We start from the raw sequence: 19,850 nt of genomic DNA on the forward strand, positions 1-19,850 counted from the left end.
GTTAGTTTTGGATTAAGCATACTTCCCAAGGGTATTTGGAGAGGTTTGTCGTAGCTTCCTGAATCCCTGAACATGTAAGGATGCACAGGAACATGTTCCCAATCTGTGCCATAAGGAAAACCAGGCTTTTAAGAAACAAAGCAAGTCATTCGTTCCTCAGGATAATTTCTACAGAGTGCCGTCTCGTTAAAAATGATAGAGACAACGGTAATTATTAATTAATGGTAATTATTTTGTTTGCTCCTCCTCCTGCAATGATATCTAGTTAAAAATAACAACTAAAAAGGAAAATTACATTATGATTTTTTGGAGTATATAAATATCTAAAGGGCGGGTGTCAGGAGGATGGAGCCAGACTCTTTTTTCAGTGGTGCCCAACAACAGGACAAGGGGCAACAGGCGCAAACTCTGATACAGGAAGTTCCATCTGAGCATGGGGAAAAACTTCTCTTTGAGGTGACAGCATTGGAACAGGCTGCCTGGAGAGGTTGTGGAGTCTCATTCTCCAGAGACAGTCAGAACCCGCCTGGACACCATCCTGCGCAACCTGCTCTAGGCAAACCTGTTCTAAGAGGGAGGCTGGACTAGATGATCCCCAGAGGTCCCTTCCAACTCCCACTGTTCCGTACTTCTGTGATTTGGAGACACTAATAATGTGGTTTTGCATTTATATATATACACGGTCTTTAGTTGACTATATAGAGAGCCAATACCTGGTTATACTGGGAAGAAAATGAAGCCATACATGTCTTCTGATGTTTTTTGTAGGAACTGCTTTGGGAAATAATTAACTTCAGTATAATACAAAGAAAATATATCAAGAAGTTAATTGTTACTCAACATTTTAAAAATTGGAACATTGGTCTAAAAAAATAAAAACCCACCCAAACCTACTATGTTTAAAACAAAGGGAAAAACATTGAAAAGGAGCAGTTTGGAACAAAAATCTATTAAAGGATAACTTTATTTAAGGCTAGGCTACTGTACCACGGTTGTTGTATCGGTCAGCACTTACTGAGACATGCAGGATCAGGCCAGACAATACATCCTCTAAACTTCTGCTGAATCGAACCCCAGACCATTATCAGCGTTCTTCTCCGCGCTGTGATCGTACAAGTAGACTCTAGATACAGCAGAGGGACCGGGGGCCCAACGTGGCTGCTCTTGCGTGGCAGTGCAAGAGCCACAAGTAACCAGACACACTTCGTTCCCTTCACGTAGCAGCTCGTGCAAAGTGCAAGTCAGTACTACGTGAGCGGTCAGCAGCCCGAGGATGCGTCTCACGCTCAGGGGATGTGCTGCTCTGCGCAGGGTTATTCTTCAAACGCCTGAGGTTAAAATTGACATCGTCTGCTTCGGTACTACATGCATAACCCCGCCAAACAGACACCAAGGTAACCAAACAGCAACGAGAAAAACCCCAACACTTTCATGACCCAACTGAAATGAAAAACTTAAGAAATTCAAAGTTTACTGAAACAATTCAGGAAATTGAAAGCTTTGGTTAACTTTGTTTAGACAACAGCTGTAAGTGACCAAATAAAAATGTAGTTGAACATTTTACTACTTTTTTTTTATTCCAGGATTTTATGATCTTTCTTCTTCCAATCAAATTACTGAATCAAACATTTCCATACACACATTAACTAATACCAGCTGGATGAGTGAACTATAGCTGAAGAGCACGTTGCAGTGCACTGAGTAACTGGAGATGTTGGTATCTCAGAAGAAGGATCACCGGATCACTGTTCTTAGCTAACCTAAATGATTCCGGGGCAATCTTTTCCCTGTTTCTCAAAGGTTAATTCCAAAATCTGCAACAAGAAAACTTGTTTGCTTTTCTCAAATACTTTAAATAACTACATTTTCTGTTACGCTGTCTCTGCAGGTTGGTATTATTTACATCCATGGTTTCTTTAGGTTTTGTCCCTGATTTTGTACTGTTGTTTACTGGATTTTAGCATCTGCACCATCCCATGCTTGGAACGATGTTGTTAAGAAAACACCAGCACGCTTGCTTATGAAATACATTACTGTGACGAATTTGGGCTACAAAGGCCTACATAATTGACCACCAACTTGAGGAAGTCTATCTGTGTTCACCTTGTCCGACACTTTCTCTTACCGTGCTCAATAAAAACTGCTAGGCATTTCTGGTACCAACCCAACTGAAAGTCATGGGCCAGCCCTGAAAACTGCAGGACTACACAGAACTTACGTCAGCTTTCCAGGCTAAAACCAGACTTGAAGATTTGAAAAATATTAATATGATTTTTCATAAAAGACTTTAAATATTAGAACTTAAGTCACATTCAGCCCTGCTACATAATTTCCTTTTAAAATGCAAATTTAATTTTTTTGAGGGGGATTTTTTTGTTGTTTTTCAGACATACTTGCTTTTCATGAAACTTGGAAAACTAAATTTTTATATGTAGCAGCAGTCTTTTATGAAAGATGGAATTTAATATCTACAACCATTATATAGGCAATGCTTACATGAAGAGAAAGTTGAGGTTCGATGTACAAACCCCATAATCTATCTGAAAATGCCAGGAATAATCAGGTCGTTGTTCAAGAAAGCAGACATTTGTAGCAGGGCTTCTGAGCTCTTAGTCATCCAGGGAAGATGTGCCACTATCAGAATAGAACTACCCATTTTTTTAGAAGGTGTTGTGTCAAACTGTAGAGTAGGCAGTTCCTAATCTCTTCAGCTTAAATCCATAAGCAGTTGTATTTGTCAAGAGTGAAACATTCAGCTTTGAATAGTCTGATTTTTATGAGCATAACAGATTCAATTTTTGTGGCCTTTAATTAATCCCAGATGTAAAGAACTCCTGAAGTACCTCTTATTTTCCGTGACTTACCTTTCATCTGCTAAAGTGAAAAACACTATAATAAATACAAGTTGCGCTTAAGATGATTTGTAGTTGAGAAAGTGTATGGTAATAAAGAAACTAATTTGAGAAGGTATGCAGGTTTAAAACAATTCATTTTCCATAATGAGAAATACAGGAGGGCTTTCCATCCAAGCTGCTAATGGAGACAATTTTAAATAGTCCTTTCTTACAGTAACAGCAGTTAAAACTACTTACCTCTTCTCAGTTCCCATGGGATGAATGTTGACTGACTAATTACAGCTATAATCTTTTCAGTCTCTTTACAAAAGTTTTCTGCAGAATTCTGTCATTAAGATAGAGCTTACTGTATGTAACATGACTATAATTCAATTGTGCTGAATGGCTCCTACCTACTTCATTTTACTCACTTTCCCTCGTATTTGGAATTTCATTAATGTTTTGACACAGAAGTTTATGAAATAAATGACAAACAGAACATCAAATTTTCATAAAGATACTGACTTAATGGTAAGACTCCATGAAACGTCCAGATTCCTAAGAATCAATAAATAAAAAAATTAAAGAAAACGTTTTTATTTAAATTCCATGTCTTGAACACTGTGACAAAGTACATTTTTGAAATCTCTCTAAGGCTGAAGTATGTTTGCCCTCACTCTGCCCTCCCTCCAAAAGACAGCCGATTTTATACATATCTACAAGGATTTAATAAAGATGACCAAACCAGCTGAAGTTTTTACAGAAGTGTTTCAGCACCTGAAATAAAGAGGAACATTTAATTTGCTCTCACTCAGATTGCAAAATTAAATGCAAACATAAAAGTATTCTGAAGAAAGAATGTATTAAACCATTTCTCTCTGTGGGGAAAGGCAGTATCTTAGTATGAAGATAAAACAAAACCAACAGTTTGATTTAAGCAGTTAATAACTCTGTTCTTGTTTGACAGTTAATCATACCCAATCAATAATTAATCAGTACTCCTTTTGGAATCTGATTCAATTTTTTAACATATTATTGAAAGTTACTCAATAGTGTTTTCTATAAATTCTTTGGCTACATACATTAAGGAAGTTAAATACAAATGCAAACTACTAGCTACAAGTACCTTAAAAATAGTACACATTTACAGATTATACAGGGATCAGAGTGCAAATATGATGAGTTATTTTCAAGGATTAAGCTACTTACAACATCCATTTTTACACCTCAAACAGAAGGCTGGAGACTGAAAAAATGAGATTCTTAGATTTAGCAATCTCTTTGCAGAGCTTCTTGACCACCTAAAAATGCCTCTAACTAAACTGTTGTTTCATGTAATAACGCTATCACGTTTAATTATGACTTATAACCTGCAGCGTCTGGCTCCTCTTTTTTAATTTGCTTCTGAAGAATGTAGAAGTTCAGGAATCGCTCATATAAAGAACAGAAATACCGGTTGTATCTCCATATGGAAGTACAACGATTTTTAGAATCTTTATGTCTTTTGAAGGTCTTTCGTAAACGAATTATGAAAGCAGAAACCCATGAAAGTTCTTAGAAAAAGCTTAGGGTTATACCGATTTTGTGAAAACGCTTAGTTTTCTTCTTGCAGCATTTCTTCTATTTCTTTATCCCAGTTTTCATCGCGCTTTTCTGAATCTGTCACCACCTCATACTCTTGAAGCTCTTGTTGTAATTCCTTTTCCCAGTCAGCAGTTTCTTCTAAAACAGGTAAATGATATTTAAGAATTAAATTCATAATACAGAATGCTGCTTATTTATATAAAACCACATTAATTTGCATTGAATCTCTCTTATGTCACCTAAAGCTTATGGACAATTCTTAAAAACTAAAGAAATTTCATCTCGTTATTGACTACAGATGAGAATTAATAAATAAATAAGCCTATTTTCCTACGCACTTAATATAATAAAAATATAAAAACCAAATATGCAGCTTTTTTATAAAAAGTGTCCCTTTGCAACCTCATTTCCTACAGCCTTTCGGTTTCCTATCAACTAAATCTCCTTTCAGAATCTCCTTTTAAACCTTCAGAAAAAAGAGTGAAGTTCCTGGGTTTGTTGGATACACTGTTATTAAAAAAAAAATTAAAGATCAAATACTGTGTATAAAGAAGCAGGTATTCTCCTCACTGACATTTGTAGCTAAGCAAACTCATTTAATCAGGGTTAAAGATAATCACATTCCATACTTCGGGGCAAAAAATGAGTCAGAAAGCATTCCTGTGTTGTTCATCTCTGTTGTAATTACCTCTACCTATCCTTTGCAAAGCGTGGGGGAGGAGATGGGTGTTTGATGTGTTACATGTCATTTAGTACTTCAGCCTGATACGAAGGTACCTAATTCCATAGTCCAAGGTCACTAAGGCCAGGTGAGGCTTCTCTGAGCAAATTACGCGTTAATGACTTATTGAAACTCTTCCATCAGAGAGCCAGGTGCAAGAAACTGGTATCACCAGAATTCCTCCAGCTTGGCTATGTATTGGAGAAAATCACCGTTTCAGAAGACAAGGATTTGGCAACATCCAAAGCACAACGTAAGACAAATTCTGAAAATTGTAATTATGGTAAGTGTCTACACATAAAAATGTCTTCAGAGTAAATTGTTCATTGTGTACAGCCAAAGTCACATGATCACATGTGCTTTTTACACTGATGTTAGTTCTTCTGAATTATTTCAAGTACAAGTCCCACTCTATTTCTTCTCATAATTCTCAAAGCTATTTGTTAAATTTTAACTGTTCCAAACGAATGTAAACCTCTACAGCAGAGGCATCTGCAAGCTCACATCTGGCGCAAATACTGCTGTTTTAGCTGGTGTCACAAGAAGAAAGCAGAGCCTGATTTCCAAATACTGTACTTTATCTAAAGGACGTCAGTTAAAGAAAGGATAAGTAATACACATAAGGACCTGTGCAAGAGGAGGCAGGGAAGGGAGGAGGCAGACAGAAAAAAATTACTCCACTGTCACTTCCATAAAAGAGCCCACTCAAACTCATTGGGTTCTTTGGATTTGAACTCCTCACAGCTAACATCCCCTATAAGATGGGGTTTGACTGTGGTGAGAATTGCTGTTAATTTCTGCAATATTTGATTGCGGGTTGTTTCATACAAAATGGTCACAAATATACTTTCCTAAATAAAATTACATTTTTTTTAAACCAACCTATTTTAGAATTGCTGTATTTAAGACACACAAGGTAATAATAGCTCTACCTTCTGCTACTGAAGTCTCTTCTTTCTTTTTGTCTAGCACCAGTTGTTCCATTTCTTTTCTTAAGTCTTCCTGATTCAGATTACAGGCATCAAAAGCATCACTCACAAATTCTGACACACCTGGACTCGTGGAAATCTCTTCGTCATCCTGCAGTAAGACAGGGGAAAAAGAAGTCACCAATACATACTTCCACTCATGTGCCTGACTGCCTTTTAAATAGTCTGCAAAAAACCAAACCAAGTGCATTATTCTGACAACTGTTTTTCTTTTTGGACTATTCTTTACAACAGTATTTTTTTTTGTACAGACAAAAATATTAGATAGTTGCACTGAAAATGATCTCCTGAAAAGGCCACTCTTTTTGTTCTCTTAACAGCTTTAGTTCTGTTCTTGTAATCTTCAGAAACAATAATAAATTCATAAATAGTTTAGGACAGTACCTAAGACTAATACTAAAATGTGACCACAAGTCAGTAATAGCTTTCTGCACACAGATAATATTAAAAGAGGACTGTTCTTTGGAAACCTTTCTGGATTACTTCAGTGCACTGCACATTATTGGCAAGTGAATACACAGCTCTGCTTCTGCAGAAAGTGTTCTCTGGCACTGATTTTTCAATCCAGAAATGAACATGTCTAAGTTAAAGGTTTTTGCAGCATAAACTGACACTCTTCTTTCTGTTGCAATGAAATAACATTGCTATTGCAATGCATCATTTAGATTTCCTATACTTAAACCCGACAGCTGCTGAAGAGTTGGACGGAACATGGCACTGAATGTATTTTTATCAAGGTATTCCTTGTGTCTAAATACAATGCAAACCTTCTACTCCAAATGTTTTAGAAATATCACTCGAGTGTTTTGTTATAATACACGTTTTATTATAACATTCAGGATATTAATGAAAGCATTCTTCAGATTAATTACTGTTTCTTCTACAGAAAATTAAAGTGTAGCACTAAAAACTAATATCACAGCAGAACAGCAGTAGGTCAGATATTATATTATTATGGCTTCACAGCACAACTTACTCAAAGGGATGCATAATTACGTATTAAGTTCCACATACTAAATACCAGATAAAATATAACAGCATTTTTACCTCTTGAGATTTTACTTGAGGCTTTATTGTAACAGGCGGTGTTTTTGGCCGTACGTTTTCTATCAAGAGGGAAAAAAAGGTAATTACATTTAAATATATAAAGATCTCATTTAACCTGCATAGCTATGAAATGTACAAGGAAATACTGTATTTTAAGTTTAAGGAAGCATTTGTAACAACAAAATGTAAGAGAAGCCATTTTCTGTTCTTAGCTAAGGCAAACTCAGCAAACCATTACTTCATTATGACTCCAAAGTTAAATCACAGTAACCCCCCTGTACAATGATCAAAAACCTACATAAAATAGGAACACTTGGGAATCTGAAAGAACGTCTTCTTACAGGTGTAGACTTGGTCATGAAATCCAGTTACTGCCTATGACAGATTTTCCCGAACTCCCCTGGTTGACATGGGCACCAGTTAGCTCTTGGGTATGCCAGACTACACCTGTACACGCACTCCTAAACACACACGAGAAGAGGGCTCCGCAGCCTTACCTTCCTTACAGAGGCAAAGGAAGTCACCGAAAAACATAAACCCTAGAAGCTGTTCCCGGTTTCCTAAGAAAACTCACTGTACATTCTGTATTTAGTGGCATGGTGCAAGGAAGACGACGACTGTTTAAAAGGAAGGACAGATCTTTTTGTCGGCAGATAAAGGAACATTCCAGCTTTCTTCCTCGTGCAACTAGCAGGGTAGAGGATTAAAATAAAGAGCCAGGTGGCTGCAACAACAATTAACATACAGAGCAGGTTGTGGCAGTGATGGAGTGCTTGCTTAGCAGGTCTATTTGTTCAAACACGCAAAGCTGCTCTCAGCTTGCAGCTCTGCTTACTGCATTGTGTCCTGTTTACTCAGCAATTTCTGAAAAGGGAATTTTTTCAGGTTTAGTTTTAAAAATTAAGATCAGTCCTAATTCAAATAATTCCCTAATTGGTAGCTGTCACTGCTTATACAGCTCATCTGCTCAATGCCCTCTGCTCTCTCCCATCCTTTCTCTTCCTCCCCCTTCCCAGTCTTCAGAGGATCTGTTACTGCATCCAGTACCACAGCCACAGATGCTCCAGCACCAACTCTTCGCTGTTCAGCACCGAGAGCCCAAAGCACAGCGCCAGAGAGGTGCCTCAAGCTCCACCTGCTGCTCTCACACAGAAGTGGTACAGCAGCTCTGCACTGGGCCACGCACTGGTGTCTGATGCGACTAACCTACCATTAGCACTGTTCTAGATCTACGGGCCTGGCAACATCTCCTCCACTGCTGCTGCTGTGCTCTCTGCCCCCGAGGTACCTTAATTCCCAAGTAAATAGTTACCAAAACCCGGTGAAGAACTAGAACTTGGCATTTTTGTAACAGATCTTATATAGCCTCTAGACCAGAATGTGGCATGTCTTCCATTTTCCCCTTCTTTTTTCCTTTCACAACAACAATGCTAATTTAAACTTGGTGACAACAGCAGGTAAGGAAGAGACAGACAGAGATAAAAGTGGAAGGCAATTATTTCTATTTTACAGACATCAGTCAGCTCTAAGAAGAAACCCTGAACGTGAAGAGTTACCAACAGGCAATTACTTCCAGTTTTAGCTCCAATTAGGGAATCTGACCTTCAGATGATACAGATCTTCCCAAACCTCTGCAATTTTCACATCAGACAAAACATGTATTTACCACAGTCTGGTAAACATACCTTTGCTGTTACATAATATACAATCGTTGGGACAGTAAATCTATCTGCATGTTCTAATACTGGTCTTCTGAATTGTAAGAGGTCTGTGACTGGCCATATAAGACAGTGCCTTTTTTTTTTTGTTGTTAAATGAAGATACGTTTTGTTTTCAGTCACAATGACAATTTTACTAGAATAACTCTCTGGGTATTATCCAGCAACTTTCTCTTTGACTGGCAATTTCCAAGGGTTTGGATGACTTGAAGATAAGAGTTTTGTTGTTCAATAGGGTTAGCTGCCACCTCTCCTGTAGAGACACTTCAATTAGAACAGCCATAGGTTCCCAAATGTGAGTACTGCACTGCAAAAGAAGGGAGCCTATACTGCCCTAGGAACTTACAGTTTAAGACTGCTCATTTAACTACATATTTAGCTTGTGTAAAGGAAACCTCATTGTAATTAATTGTAATTAATGATGGAGTAACTTATATTTGATGAACTGATCAGCCTAACAGGAGCAGCTTTCTTTTTTTCTGGAATTGGTTTACTGAAGCAAAGATATGCAGAAACAGAAATCAAATAAAAAGGTATCTTCTATGCAACATGCAAGCCCAGCTCTGTAATTCCCTTTGTAACCTCCCCTTCACCCCAAGGTTTAGCTGCCTCTATCCAGTGATGCAAGGCCCAGCTGAGTAACCTTAGCTCAGACTGTGCAGAAAATTACCAAGTTGTGCAAAAGAGCTGTGCGAAACTCTGTAGAAAGAAAGGTGAAATTAGAAACTGAGGTAGGATTAGAAAGATGAGATCATTAGCAGTGCAAGGACACAAGAGGAAAAATACCAGTATGTAAAGATATTCTATTCAAAAGGGCAGATAAAACAGTCAACCTGGCAGCGATCCATTGGTTGACAGTCAAGCCAGCAGTGCCAACAGGACACGAGCATTAATGGCTTTCATGGGTGGTGACAATCTACTGATGTTGGGGATACGAGAATCTGTTCCAAGGTGCAGGGAAGGCTTCCTCCTTCTGCCTAATGCCCACCCAGGCTGCCAAGGTTCTTCAGCTGTCTTACCGGGGGTGGTGAGCATATCTAGCTTACGCTAAGATTTAATGAACTACTAGTTATCATTTGTGTCTTTGCCAGTAATGGCTTTATACTCTTCAAGCTCAATATATTCCTGCTTGCAGATTTTGTTTACATGCAGATAAAGATGTCCAGTGGTTCATAAGAGCGTCAGTAAGAATCATCTGTATAAACTGATGAATGTAACTGAAGATGACTGCATTGAAGCGGCTTTTTCATCTAAAGCTTGAATCTCAGGTAGCCTCCTGGTCCCCATCTTCCTCCATTTGTATAATACACTGTGGGCCTTTCCACGTCCTGCCTGCGTCTCTGCCTCTGCCACCACAGTAATTCTATTCCCGTGTCACTCACTAACTTCTGTTTGGCCTAAGGCCTAAGCAAAAGCCAAGAGCAAACCATATGCCAGCTGGCTGGGTTAGCTAGTACCTGCTGTTTTTTCAGGTGAACAAAAGGTACCTTGTACTTTATTGTGACAAGTCAGAAAAGCACACCAGAGACCACTAGTGGTCTTGAGCTGTTATAAGCCAAGTACAAAATTTCATCTCTGGAGACTTCTGCTCTTCTGACAAAGCTGGCTGAAATTGGAAAATGGCTTAAAAGCACTAGTATCCTCCTCTTCACCCGTCTGTACAAACACACGAGGTATGCCGTGGCAAGCCCTGACTTAATGTGAAACCCAGGATAAAACTTCAATGTCACCTGAAGAACACAGTCAGTGTGCATGCCACTAATTTAACAAGCTGTGCTAAAGCAAATCCTTTCCGTACCTTTCAGTTGACTGTCCTCTTCTCTGCCTTTGTTCTCTTCTCTTCCTACTGCTTGCTGTTGAGCTGCAAGTGCAGTGAGTTGTGCAGACTGTTTAATTAGGGACACCCTGTAGAAATAATTTCTCCAGAACACCTCCTCCTTTACGCTACAGAGAACAAACAGATTTTGATTACTACATTTGGAAATATGGTTATCTTTACCATCTAGCAATGAAAGAAAATTAAATATGCAAAAAGAAGAAAGAGACATAGCTGCCATTAAAGTGATATTAACACAGTTTAAAAAAATCCATCATTGTAGAAGTTTTGATCTCTTACAAGACAGTTACAATGGACTTGAACAGACAATAATAACAACAATGTTATGTCTTTAGAAAAAGCTTAACAGCATGTAGCAATACATAATTTGATGAAAAAAAAAATATTATGCTGTTCCATCTCTTTTACCAAACCATGTAAAGAAACCCAACAAGCCAAATAACCCTGTTCTGTCCACTTCCTCTCTATCACTGTCAAACTACGTTCATATCTACATGTTCCCTAGACCTCATGGAACATCTTTGATGTATAGGCAGAAGCCATTCCTAGATGGAACGCAGCAGAACTATTTACTATCTGCATATCCTTCAGCATGTCTACAAGACCTTCAGTAGTAGAAACTGCCACCTTGGAAATGAACAGCTCTGGTAAGTGGGAGACAACCCCATTTCTTAGGTAACATTTCCCTCTGATAATCCTCCAGCAAGCAAAAAAAGACCCAGCTTTAACCCAGAGAGAATAGATGGCAGAAACCTCCTGTGGGGAGGAAGGTGTGGAGCATCGGAACATTTTTGTTGATTGATTTTTCCCAACCTCTGTTTGGGAAAAATATTTTCAATTAATTTAGCATGCTGGACATAGAAAAATTTAAGGCCTATCCCATACTTAAGTCAACAGGTCCTTATTAGGTCTGAATATCTAACAAGTCTACTTCTGATCTTTCCTCCAACTGCTAAACTGCAATGCACATGCAATATTCCATGCATTGGAAATTAGTGGACACAAAACACATACAGAGGAAGTATATAAAGAAAGAATTGAAGGAAATGAAAAGAAAAAGGAGGAATTTATGAATATTTACAGACACTTCAATAGTAGGATAATACACAGCTATCAGCAGAAATTACTTACTGTTTGGGAACGAGATCAAACCTCATCCTATTGAGAAGTTCATCTTCTTGTAACATCACCATTGCAACAGGGTACATTTGATCAAAGTCAAAATTAAACTGCACACCTGCTGGAGGATCCCGCAGAAAATTTCGTTTATCCTTTGAAGAACATATTTTTGGTCATTAACTGGTATCAGAAAAAAGTTAGCATATTTCACACACAAGACCAGAAAAGCAATCCCATTTCCCACATAATTCCATCATACCACAAAGCTGTAAAGCCTTTATAAAAAAAAAAAATATCGAGGATCTACTTTGGCTCAAGCTGATACTGAAAGATCTATTTACTCTTGCACAAAATCAGTGCAGTGACAGACCTGTTAAAAGAAGTATATTGAAAATACATAATTTAATAATGCCAGCCAAACTTCCTTTATAAAAAAAAAGGAAGTTTTAACCTCTCCAACAGAAAAATTTAAACTCTTAGAGGAAACAAAATACTTACTGCTGATAAGGCCAATATTTGTTGCTGAATTGTCTCTTCTTCATTGCTGTCTACCCAGGGAGGCACTGCTGCCTCTATTATTCAAAGGAGGAGAATAATAGCATGTGTATTACTTAAAAAAACCCAAACCTTACATAAAGTAACATATAATTTCAAAAACACAAGATGACTTACATCAGCAAGCCAATTCATCATTCCTTTTTCCTATACTAAGCTCATGGCATAAGAGAGAAACTCTTGGAATGGATCTTTGCTTATCAGAGGTTTAAAATACAGTTATAATTAAATAGTTGCTGATTTCTGTTATTGTAAAACTAAAACCGTGGGGATTTCTTTGCAGCATGCACCAGTCAGAACTTGGTGCTTCTGAGTTTAGTCCCTGAAGTAGTGCTGTATAACTGGTTAAGCTGCCTGCATGTAGAAGTTTTTAGAGTCACTTCAAATGTGTAAACTTTGCCTAAGTTTTTGAAATCATTTACTATTGCATTAATTTTCTAACACCATGAAGACATCAATTCTTTAATGATGGAGAAAAATAAGTTATAAATTTGTTATAAATTGCGACAAAATATTATACACTGAATAAGCATATTCGAGTTCAGATGATTTATATATCACACAGATGCTTCCAAAGTAGTTCTGCAGGCTGTACATAGAGGAAATTAAACTTTTGAAGATGTATAGAAATCTGTCAATCTCTTCACTGTTAATGCAAGCCTACAGAGACATTACGATGCATCTGTAGCAATTAATAAATAATTTTTGTGCACCTAATACTTATTTGCCTATGCAAGAACTTTCACCCACATGGATTCACATCTGATGCTAATGTTCCTTCCAGTTAGGCCATTTATTACTACTCCTTTCACTAATCTAGCTTTCTATTTTCATGAAACTCATAGAAATGTATTAATAGATGCAGAAGTTTACTAACAGAGACAAAAAGACAGAAATAGAGACAAGGTGATCACATAAACAGTCTTGCAAGAAGAAACCAGACTAACACAGTAACTACAGACAGTATGAAAAATTTTATCATGATCCATTCAAAACCAGGTCATTTTCAAGATTAAGAATAGAGCCATTAATTATTCAAATTGTCAGAAATTACTCCATTCAGTTACACATTAAAAGCCAATGATGAAACGTTAATGATGAAATGTTAAAAACCAATTCTCTTTATCTGAAGTCTCAAATAGATCCAGCAATGTCAACAGTATGTGAGTGGATAACTCAAAGGATTTAGATCACAGATAATTATACAGCAAATGATTTACGGGCAAGCAGCAAAGCAATTATGCTTTTAATGTAAGTAGAGCAAGTCCTGTGACAAAAGTAATTAAATACTATAGTGCAAACCCTAACCTGTGTTTTTAATTTCATTATGAGAATGTGGTAAGATTGCTAAAGCCCAAAAGTAATCAGCGTGCCTGTTGTCAATAAATACAGAGGCTTAAGAATCAAAACAAGAATAAGAGATCAGCTTTGCTAGCACCGTGATCTTTGAGTTAATTTCATAATTCTGAATTTGATTAAAAAAGCAAATCTAAACTGACTAGATAATGAAACTACAACTTCAGTTAAAAATGTCACATTCCTATTCCACAATATATGTTCAGTTCTGCCATAATCCATTTCATTAAAGAGAGTTTTCATAGGTTAGGTTTAGATGGACCTCAATTATCCATCTTTCAGCAAGTTTTAGCTTATGCAATGTTGTGCATTATATATGAAAAAGCATACATTACCTGATTTTTTTGTTTGCTGCTCTTGGACAAATTTTTTCTGTTCCTTCTGAAAATCTCCAATAATTGTCTAAAACAAAAAATTAGGAAACAACAAATACAAAAAAAATCACTCCTCTTGTTTCACGTTCACTCAGAAAGTGCTTTCAAATATTCTGCAGGATCACATTCTTGCATCCCTCATGGCCCTTCTGTAAGTTAATTACAGGAGTTTCATGTAAATTGTACTTTTCTCTTTACTAAAACATCTGATTTTGCCTTTAAAAGTTTAAAACTGGCCAATTCCCTTTCCCTTCCCCTCTGTGCTACCCGTGCTAACAAGCACAGAAAACTACATAGCACTTACTGCTACATTTTTTTTTTCTTCTTTCTGCCAGGCTTTTGACTTAAAGCATTGGACAAATGCTGGCAGAAGTTAAGCAACTGGAGCTAGTAGGCAGGAACAGGGCAGGCAAGAGGAAGCGGCAGGGTGAGGGAAATACCAGGATAATAGTAAGCTGCTTCATTAGCTCACTGAGCGTTATGAAACCGTACTTGTACAGCTCTAGGGTCTTGGTATACAAAAGCCACAAAACTGACCTAATTCGTAATCTTGTTTCAGAGATGCATTTAAGATGCAAGCTATAGCATTCCTCTTTCCACCTAAATGAACTGGGGGAAGAAATCCCAACCCACACATCTACCAAACATCCCCCCCAATTGCCTGTCTCTACTAATTCTTCCAGCCTTTTTTCCTCCTATGTCAGCATTTTTCATATTTTCTTCTGGTCTTTCTCCAGTGTATTGACATCCTGAAGGAATGGAATGCAAGTGCTGAGCACGGAAGTTACTGAGTACGGAACGCAACCGAGTCAAGCAGAGTGACCGTTTTTTTGGCACATCTACCCTGAATAAACATTTCAGTCACGTTATTTTTCATGACAGCAGATATCTTCTCCTGAAATATGTCATTCCTAAAGCCAGATTAAAGAAACGTTATCATGTGCCAGATTGGTCCCATGTTACAACAGTAAGCAAACAGATCTTTCAGGTCAAGCAGTTAGAAATAAAATACCTTATCAATAATACTGTCAATTTTTCCTTCTTCTACAGACTTCTTTATCGTCTGTGCTGTTTCGGCAACAGATTCAGATATCTTTTTTGTAGCAGCAGAGGCAAAATTGAGCAGGTAACCTTAGAGAGATGAGAAGAGAAAGACCTGAAAAAAAGATACATTTACATCCAGTTCTCCTTCTAGATTTATTTTCTCTTCTCTCTATAGATAATTGGAAACCTACTTGAAAGCTTCTTTCAAAATCATTTAACCCAGCTTCTGAGCTGCAAAGAACTCCTAAAATCCTATTTATCTTTTTCTAGCTCATATTCTTCAGTGATGATGAGCCTGTATGTTTGATCACAACTTCCTGTAAATCCAACTTTTATACATGAGCCTTGTTTACTAAATCAAACATTCCTATTGGTACTTGAAACATCACTTTCCAATTATTTTTCTGAAGCAATGCATCTTTCCCAATTTCATTTAAGTATTCCAGAGACATTAAGCAATAAAGTAACTTTAGCAACAGTATTAAAATGCATTTTTTTGTTTGTGTGTTTTTTTAGGAAATCAGCACTAAAGTCTCATGAAATAAGGCAGCAAATGCATGAAAAATTTCAGGCATTAGAAATTCCTTCAGAAGTCTTAAGATAGAAGTTTGCTGTTCATGTTTGCCCTTTCCTGTTTTGCATTGTCTTCCTCTTTTTAGCTCCACAGGAAGCACTGTGGCCCTTTTTGCTTATTTTTCTGAATACGTTCAGTGTCAGAACAGCAGTATTGAGTATTTCCAAAGACTAACTGGCATTTTTTATATTAGCAGTGCTGAAGTGAAGAAGACGGCAGGTAAAGAACTACGTAGCATGGTCAGTTGCATTGTATTAGTTTTTAATTAAGGAGAACAAACTTGCAAGAAGCAAGATGTATATCACAAATCTTCGGAAACATTAAGTATCAGTTTATTGACAAAGTATCTTAAAAATTGGTAATTTCTCAGATAGTGACATTATGTCACAAGCATTTAATTACATTTGAACAGTTGTATTATGACTGTAATATCAGTTATAGTATATACAACGATAAAATGTCAGTAAGTGCTACAGTAAATATAATAATACAATAATTGCAGAGGGCCATAGATAAATTGGAGCAATAGGCAATCATCAACAACATGAAATTTAACAAGAACAAATACTGGATTCTGCACCTGTGATGGAGTAATGCTGGGCATAAATATGAATTTGGAGGAGTGGCTGGAGAGCAATCCTGCAGAAAGGGATCTAGGAGTGCTGGTCAACAGCAGGCTCATTATGAGCCAGCAGCGTGCCCTAGCAGCCCAGAGCACAAACTGCATCCTGGGGTGATCAAACACAGCACGACCAGACAGTCAAGTGAGGGGATTCTCCTGCTGCATTTGGCACTGGTGCCACCTCACCTGGAGTACACCGCAGTTTAAGGAGGATGTGAAGGTCTTTGAATGCGTCCAGAGGGCAACAAAGCTGGCGAAAAGTGGTGGAAGATATGTCCTATGAGGAGTAGCTGAGGACTCTGGGGTTTTCTACTTTGGAGAAAAGGAGGCTGAGGGGCAACCTTATTGCTCCCCACAGCTTCCTCAGGAGGACAAGTGGAGAGAAGTGCTGAGCTCTCCTCCCTCATATCCGGTGACAGAACATGTGGAAATGGTTCAAAACTGTGCCAGGAGAGGTTTAGATTGTATATTAGGAAGCATTTCTTCAACCAAGAGTGCAATCAAACCCTGGAACAGGCTTTCTAGAGAGGTGGTCAATGTCCCAAGCCTGTCAGTGTTCAAAAGGCATTTGGACAATGCCCTTAGTGAGATGCTTTAACTTTTGGCCAGCCCTGAATTGGTCAGGCAGTTGGACTAGATAATAGTTGTAGGTTCCTTTCAAATGAAACAATCTGTTCGATTCTAATTCTAGGGTTAGAAGTAGTAATGTTAGAACTAAACTGCAGAGTAACCATCAAAGATATATTTGAGGCACTAGTAAGAAAGCAAAAGAATATCTTAGTTATTCCAGAAAATCAACTTCGACTTTATACAGAGGACTTGAAAAAACACCAGCACTTCTGTTTCTAACAGAAAACCATCTTCTTTCTGAAGATCTCACAAAAATTCCAGTCTCTAATGGGTTAGAAATGTAAGAAATAACCTTACCATGCAAAAAAATGGAGTTGTTTTAAGACACATTTGTTAACCACTGGCAGAACACGTTACTTTGGAACATTAGTGTCACCTTTTGGAAAGCTGACTGCTCTTAGTGCTATATAAAAGTATTCTCTCTTCAGGATATCACCAAATCAACAGTGAAATAAGCAGATGTCTCATCAGCCCTTAAGAAGCCAGATTTTTATATGTTACTTCCATTTCTAAGCCACAGAATAGGGGGCAACCAAAATTCCTTCAAGAACTCGCTAGCATCTTTCATTATCTGTTAGTAAGCTTCACAATGTAGAACGTAGGCTATTTTCTATACACTTTAGATATAAACACATAGACTACTCCCCTTCTGATAGTAGAGGAAGCAGCAGCCTACTGGATTGTTTCCTTCCTACCAGCTTTTATTGGTTTTTTTTTTTATGTATCCCTGGAAATTTTCTCATATGCAACTGTCTTAGGTGCAAGAGATGCTAATACATTTGTTGTCCAGCGACATTTTGGTAATGTTGGCCAAAGTGGTTTTGGCCAGTCCTGAAAACAGTCTGAAGAGCAAAATGCTTTTATTTTCTATTAAGAGCAAACAGTCTTCTAAATTAAGGTACTTACAAAAACCTCAATAAGAGGCAGTACTTAGCCTTAGAAAAATAGAATTAGTGTGGAAAACAACACTTCCACCTTTAAATGACCAAGAAACTTTCCCTCCTTCTCACAAATTTATGCCTGTATTAAAAAACACATATCTAGCAATCTTTCTGTCATTAGTTCACATTTACAAACTCTGCTAACCTTTGTAACGATATGATAATAAGCAAAAAATAAGGCATGTAGAGCTTCAGATTTACCAGTCAGATTCTTTATGTGCTAGGGGGATCCTTCCACACAGCTACGCTGCTTGTTAGTCATGCAGATGTTTCTAGAGTTACCAAGCGTTGAAACAGTGAAGTCCAAATCCCTACAAAAGCCTTTCCATCACAATCTCCTCTGGCGTCAGAGGCAATGAGTCCATGGATCCAAATTCTGAACCAAATTCTCACTTCCACAGCAAATTCTGGGATGGACCTTTACATCTGTAGCAATGTAGCAATCAATACTTACTCATCCCCTGAAACTCAGTCTTTTTTCCTTCTTGAACAGAGTGACTACCAGATTAGGAACTATTTACAACAATCGGACAAGTAGTTGACTAAACCGATAAACTGCTGCAGCTCAGATAGCCCAAGGAAAAGCACAGTAAAGAACCACCTCAGACTAATCTTTCAGATTATATTGATCCAGCACCAGTAAAAAAAAACATCTTAGCAATGTGTATGGAACTGTACCTTGGACTAAATTAAGAATCTACCACAGTAAAGCAGAATTCTTACCTACAGCAAATTACAGCCTTGCCTCAGTACACGAGTTCAACAAAACCACTGAACCCCATTATTTCCCTAGGAAAAATCACAGAAAGCCCACACAAATTCATGAAGTATGTAATTCTATATGTACACATCACTGCTCCCGCAGTGACGACAGAACAGATAAATAAATGCTGTTCATTTAGTAACGACTCTGAAAAAGATGATAACTGAAAGGAACATTTGCAGCCATTTGCTTGTTTCATATTTTAAACATCCAAGGTTTTTTTTTTAACTTTTTTTTTTTGATTTCCAGTAAGGCAACATTCTTTTAACAGCGCACAGAATTGTGAGCAACACAATTAAATATTTCTCATTGCCAGTAACTATTTAAAGCAAATCTCTGAAATGCAGAAAAACTAAGATGAAATTAGAGAATTGGGTCATTTCTAAACTTCCAGCTTTATCAGTTGCATCGGATTGTTTCAGAACTGTGGAAAAGACTACACGAGCCAGATGAAAAACTCCATCGTGTGAAACACACAGTAGTTATGCATGCCATAGACTGCAGTTAACAGACACGATTTAAAAGAGATGCCAAACAAATACGTGTGAAAAAATAAAATAGAAAAGGGTAGGAAACAATTACTTTTAAAACTTTTAATTCAGGTAGTTTTCTATACTAGTTAACCTAACCTGAATTATCATTTACATCTGAAAAGATACGCTTCAGGTTTTTTGGGGTTTTTTTTAGAGAGTCTACAGGCCACCTCATAAACTCGTGTTCCCTATTTTGCATCACCGTGCAAACCGAGTTGAAGTTGTTGCTATCTAGATGAAAAGCAATTTTTCTGTTACATTTGTCGAACTGAGAATAAACACGCTTAACTGATCTTAAACCCTATCTATACTTGCCTAGCTCTAGTTTAAAGCTCTGGTTTAAGGGCCAATGGTAAGTACTCATAACTTCTCTAAACAGGCATTAACCTGCTCTACCTTCCCTCCTCCAGCTGCTACCTCACCAAACGAGGGGAGTTTCGCTGCTAAGGCCACATTCTTTCCTCTTCAAAACAGACCCACAGCAGCACTCCTCGCGGGAAGGTGCCTGGGCACGGCACAGCCTCCATCAAGCCAGGCTATTCTCTTACTCGGACCTTCTGCTCGCACGAAGGCTCTCAGCAGCGATGTGTGTGTGTGGGGGGGGGAGGG

General features: G+C 37.8%; 1 protein-coding gene across 1 annotated transcript; it reads right to left on the reverse strand.

Moving 5' to 3' along the window:
• Positions 1–4,249: 4,249 nt before the first annotated feature.
• SYAP1 (synapse associated protein 1) lies at positions 4,250–16,781 on the reverse strand. The gene is made up of 9 exons (XM_010145855.1): positions 16,688–16,781; positions 15,147–15,265; positions 14,096–14,162; positions 12,348–12,421; positions 11,862–12,001; positions 10,692–10,837; positions 7,176–7,234; positions 6,072–6,219; positions 4,250–4,556 (listed from the first exon to the last, which is right to left on the reverse strand). The coding sequence occupies exons 1-9, from the start codon at positions 16,779–16,781 to the stop codon at positions 4,429–4,431; spliced, it is 975 nt and encodes a 324-aa protein (XP_010144157.1). The 3' UTR covers positions 4,250–4,428.
• Between the last annotated feature and the right edge of the window lie 3,069 nt (positions 16,782–19,850).

This window comes from Buceros rhinoceros, unplaced genomic scaffold (genome assembly GCF_000710305.1).
Source record: "Buceros rhinoceros silvestris isolate BGI_N320 unplaced genomic scaffold, ASM71030v1 scaffold21661, whole genome shotgun sequence".
NCBI classification, from domain to species: domain Eukaryota; kingdom Metazoa; phylum Chordata; class Aves; order Bucerotiformes; family Bucerotidae; genus Buceros; species Buceros rhinoceros.

Bases quoted from the DNA above. Each gene is read 5' to 3' on its own strand.
- SYAP1 (XM_010145855.1), bottom strand. From the start codon at position 16,781: ATGAGGGAGGAGAGCTCAGCACTTCTCTCCACTTGTCCTCCTGAGGAA. The intron at 15,266-16,687 runs GTAGAAAACCCC...CATCTCTCTAAG, and splicing joins TCAGCCTCCTTTTCTCCAAA to GTTACCTGCTCAATTTTGCC. The intron at 12,422-14,095 runs GTAATGTATGCT...TTTGAATAATAG, and splicing joins GCAGCAAACAAAAAAATCAG to AGGCAGCAGTGCCTCCCTGG.